Raw genomic sequence first — 4416 nt, forward strand, 5'->3', positions numbered from 1 at the left:
TTGGTAAATTCCTTTATAAAAAATTATTTTTTGGTAAATTAATTATGTGAATTTCCAACCTTTAACTTTCATATCGCTTTCTTCCTTTCACAGTCATCCTCTCTCTCTCTCTCTCTCTCTCTCTCTCTTTGAATTTGACCCGTTGCCAGCCACCGGCCCCCTCCTTTTTCCTACTCCAATGGCGACCCCACCCAGCACTCTCTCTCTCTCTAGAGATCGAGGATCTTTCTCAAGAGCAGAAAGACTAAATAAATAAACCTTTCGTTCCTCTTTCATCTCTCTTTTGCTTCTCTGAAACCCTAGCGGCCCAGCCCTCCAAAACATATAGGGAAAAAAGAAGCACAGAAAAAAGTAGTTCCCAAAGAAATCAAAAAACAAAAAGAAAGAAGAATAGGAGACCCTCTCCTCTACTATCGATCAATCCATCCATCCATCAGTTTTTATATTCTCTCTTCTTTTAACAGAAACTTTTGGCTCTCCAACTGAAAGACAAGGAAAAGATTTTGCTTCCAATCTCAGATCTCAGGGCTTCAATGATAAAGACACGTTCCTCTCTCTCTCTCTCTCTGTCATAAAGCTGTTCTTAGACAAGGAGATATGAAATATTTGTATCAGTCTTACATTCACTTCACCATGCCTTTTTTCCCACTACCCTCATAATCTCTCTCTCTCTCTCTCTCTCTCCAAATAGTTTGTGACCATCTCCATCTTCTTGTTCATAGTAGCCATGGATTCTGGTAATAGTGGAAGTATGCAATCTTCAAGTGGTGGTGAAGCTCAAGACCATGAAATTTCTAGACCCGATTCGATCCCGGTTTACTTGAATTCTCCGACCGGCCACTTATTTGGTTCCTCCGACCCAACAGTACACCCATCTCTCCTTTCTCAATACCAAAACCACCCACCCACTACCACAACACTTTTTGATCATCATCTCTCATCTAGTAATTACACTTATGATCATTTCCACACAACATTGTCTCATCCCCAACCAAACTCATCAAACCCAAATTTCATCCCCAGCCCAAGATCCAATCAACCCAACTCCACCAACCCCATTCCCAACCCACAGCCTTCATCAACTACTACCGAAGCACGAGGAGGACAGACCAACACCGTTGCCACCCGGAACACGAAGAAAAGGACAAGAGCTTCTAGAAGGGCACCAACCACCGTTCTCACCACCGACACGTCTAATTTTCGGGCAATGGTGCAGGAGTTCACTGGTATACCAGCACCCCCATTTTCAGCTTCATCCTCATCACCATACGCTCGAAGACTCGAAATGTTTGGCTCCGGAATAAGGTCACCTCTTTACCCTTTACGTCCTTCGGCTCAAAAGGTCCATCAGCCAACCCCATTTCTCTCTCCTTCTTCTAATTCTAATACTTCATTGTTGATGATGATGAGCAATAGTATTAGTACTATGGTTGATGCTACTAATATTGCTACTACTAGTAATAATAGTAATGTTAATTTCAGTTCAATTAATTACCAATTACTATCTGATCATCATCAAAATCAAGGCCTCTTCCAAAACATGCAAAACCCTATTCTCACATTCCAATCCCTACCACAGCAGCCTCCTCCATTCCATTCTTCAATCAATGTGCCTAATTTTGGGGCAAGACCTACCCCCCGGGGAGTAATTGATAATTTGGCCATGCATTCATCACTTGAGGAGCAATTGGGTCCGAACCGTCATGGATCATCACCATATGTTAACACAAACCAGCTCGGTGGTGATGGTGTTGGATCAATAGACGACAGCCATGTAGCAGCTTCGGATGGGAATGGCGGCTGGAGGGATCATGGAGTACTTGGATCAAGGGATGGGGGATTATCATCACATGATCACCATTTGAGGCCTAGTTTGGACAAGTGTTTGGAGATGGACAATGTTAATTCTAGTACTAGAGGTGAAGGTGCGGTGGACTCGTGGATTTCTCCTAATTCAGATCACTAGATAATGTTAAATCTAGCTGCTGGTACTAGTACTACTGCGTGAAAGAGAGCCATTGGTCGCGGTGGTGGTGGTGGTGGTGATAACGAAGAACCTACATATATAGCTGTTGTTCTTTTTATCATTCACCATTCAATCATTTTGCAGTGAGAAAAAAATCGAGGTAAGTGACGAAAAATGACTTAACCAATTATGATACCGTGACAATACTTAATATGACGCATCATCGGTAGTTCAATTATATACAGTTGTATATAGCTAGCTAGGTACCATACCTTCTTAATTTATTATATGTAGCTGGGATTTATTTGTAGAGTATGTATTTACAGTACCAGTTTTTTCTTTCTTTCTTTTATTGTATTACAACTTACAAAGTATATATTCATTCCTATCGTATTTTCTCCATTGATAATCACTTTTTTAAGTCTTAAAAAATGTGCTTTGGTTACTACTGCATAGAGAATATATACACATATGGAATAAAAATAAACAGACAGTATAAGAATAATTAGAAAAGTCGATGCTCTGTGGATGGACGGATGGGAGATATTTGCCTGGAGATTTTCCTGCCGTTGAGTTAAAACATATTACGTATTACAAGCTACAAGCTCGATGTTAGATTATTTGTCTATGAATATTAAGTGAATAGGTTTAATGTATGATGTCTAATTGATTGTTTGCTGAGCGAGTTATGGGTTTTTGTACGTTTCTTTCCTTTTAGCTGGCTTTGTTAATAACCTTTTATTATTAACTAATTCTTACTGTTGGAATTTGCTAACACACACTAAGTTTCATCGTTGTGTTATTATATCTCGTGCACTTTTGAAACATAGAAGTTATGATGGAGCTGTTGGTGGCAAAGGTTTGGGGAATCCTTACCTGCCGCAATCATAAATCATGAGAGTCATCACTAGTTTTTGTGCTCATTACCCCAATTTCCTTCCGTATTGTGGTAAAAGAGCTTCCATATATCTTACCATTATCTTAGCTTCACAAGGTTTAAGAATCATAAAACCAGGTTCTTAGGATTTTCAATTTGATCAGTAATGTTTTTCTTGAGAACAAATGATAATTCCATTAACTTATTCCAAGAAAAAGGGCTAGCTAGGGTCTCACTAAACTTTTCCGAAGAAAATCACATGGAGAAAACAATGGGTTCAGGAAAGAACACCACCAATTTCAGAAAATTAAGCACAATTAAACAATGAGTTTAGGAAAGAACACCACCAATTTCAGAAAATTAAGCACAATTCGTTACAGAATTAAAACTAAAAACATGTGTAGTAATTTAATCAAAGAGATCGAACTATGCTTGATTTTAGAGATAAAGAATGCAGAAAAGTCCATAAAATTGATATGCATATTTTTAGTTTTATTTCCAGAAATTTTTGCATTGATTTTATCTTTTCTCTGTCTCATATTTCTTCTCGTTACTTTTTCTTAATTTAACTTGTGTATGTCAAATGTGTTCCACAACAATTGTACTAATATAATTAAGAAATTGTGAGCATCAAATAAGCCAAATAGATAATATACCAAATTCGCAACGCATTATGTAAATAACAAATGGATAACATGTGAACCATACATATACACTTGTCAATTCAACAAATAATTATATGGATTACAAAGTGCTGGAATTCGCCAAACCTCACTTAATTGATCGATTATATATTACAACTAAAACTCAGTGAAAATTTGCCTATAGCACTAATTAAGTTCGTGCAGGAACTTAACTAGTTGGAAAAATTACCCCATACCGCTTGCACCTTTTTACATGGTGGATGGGACTTGCATAGCATGCATGGGTGAGTCGTACCATGAGAAATTAATATAACTAGTACATATTGTACAACTAGGTAGGTTTTGCAACTCTAGTTGAAGTCTATTCATATGTTTTAAGGTGTAAGTTCCAATCCTTCATTTTCTAATATCGATTGATTATTAAAAACGAAAATCAAACTAATTGATTGAAAAATTGTTTAAGAGGAATTAGAAGGCATCAAGTAATCATCGTCTAAAATTAAAACGAGAATGACGAAAATGACAGACAAACAGAGAAGGATTGATTTTGGATTTTTGGAATCATGACAACATATTGAGGTGGTGACATGTGACTAGTCTTTTTTGGATTATGGTGACTCATGGCCCATGCCAGGGAATAACACGGTATTATAGCAATTAGCAATGATGTTCTTCACTTCACCATCTATCCGTCTACCCATCCTTCTTTTCAGTTCACTCAGTTGCCCTCACCTCACCCTGCAGCTTCCGTCTCTCTCTCTATTGGCTCCTCAAATCAAATTAAGGCGGAATTAGCGTTATTAAGCTTATTGGAATTTGTGATGCTTTGCCTTTGCACGCCAAGAAATTAAGATACAAAGAAGCGGCTTTAACCCTCATCATCACCATACATCATATATAAAAACTAATGATCAAGTTTTTTGTTTCTT

The 4416-nt window shown here is 37.6% G+C and overlaps 1 protein-coding gene across 1 annotated transcript; it reads left to right on the forward strand.

The window, feature by feature from the left end:
* Positions 1 to 228: 228 nt before the first annotated feature.
* LOC126633292 (endochitinase A-like) lies at positions 229 to 2368 on the forward strand. The gene has a single exon (XM_050303869.1). It carries the CDS (start codon positions 728 to 730, stop codon positions 1964 to 1966), a length of 1239 nt encoding a protein of 412 aa, XP_050159826.1. The 5' UTR covers positions 229 to 727; the 3' UTR covers positions 1967 to 2368.
* Positions 2369 to 4416: the final 2048 nt, after the last annotated feature.

The sequence above is a fragment of the Malus sylvestris genome, chromosome 8 (genome assembly GCF_916048215.2).
Source record: "Malus sylvestris chromosome 8, drMalSylv7.2, whole genome shotgun sequence".
Taxonomy (NCBI): Eukaryota; Viridiplantae; Streptophyta; class Magnoliopsida; order Rosales; family Rosaceae; genus Malus; species Malus sylvestris.

Bases quoted from the DNA above. Each gene is read 5' to 3' on its own strand.
- LOC126633292 (XM_050303869.1), top strand. From the start codon at position 728: ATGGATTCTGGTAATAGTGGAAGTATGCAATCTTCAAGTGGTGGTGAA.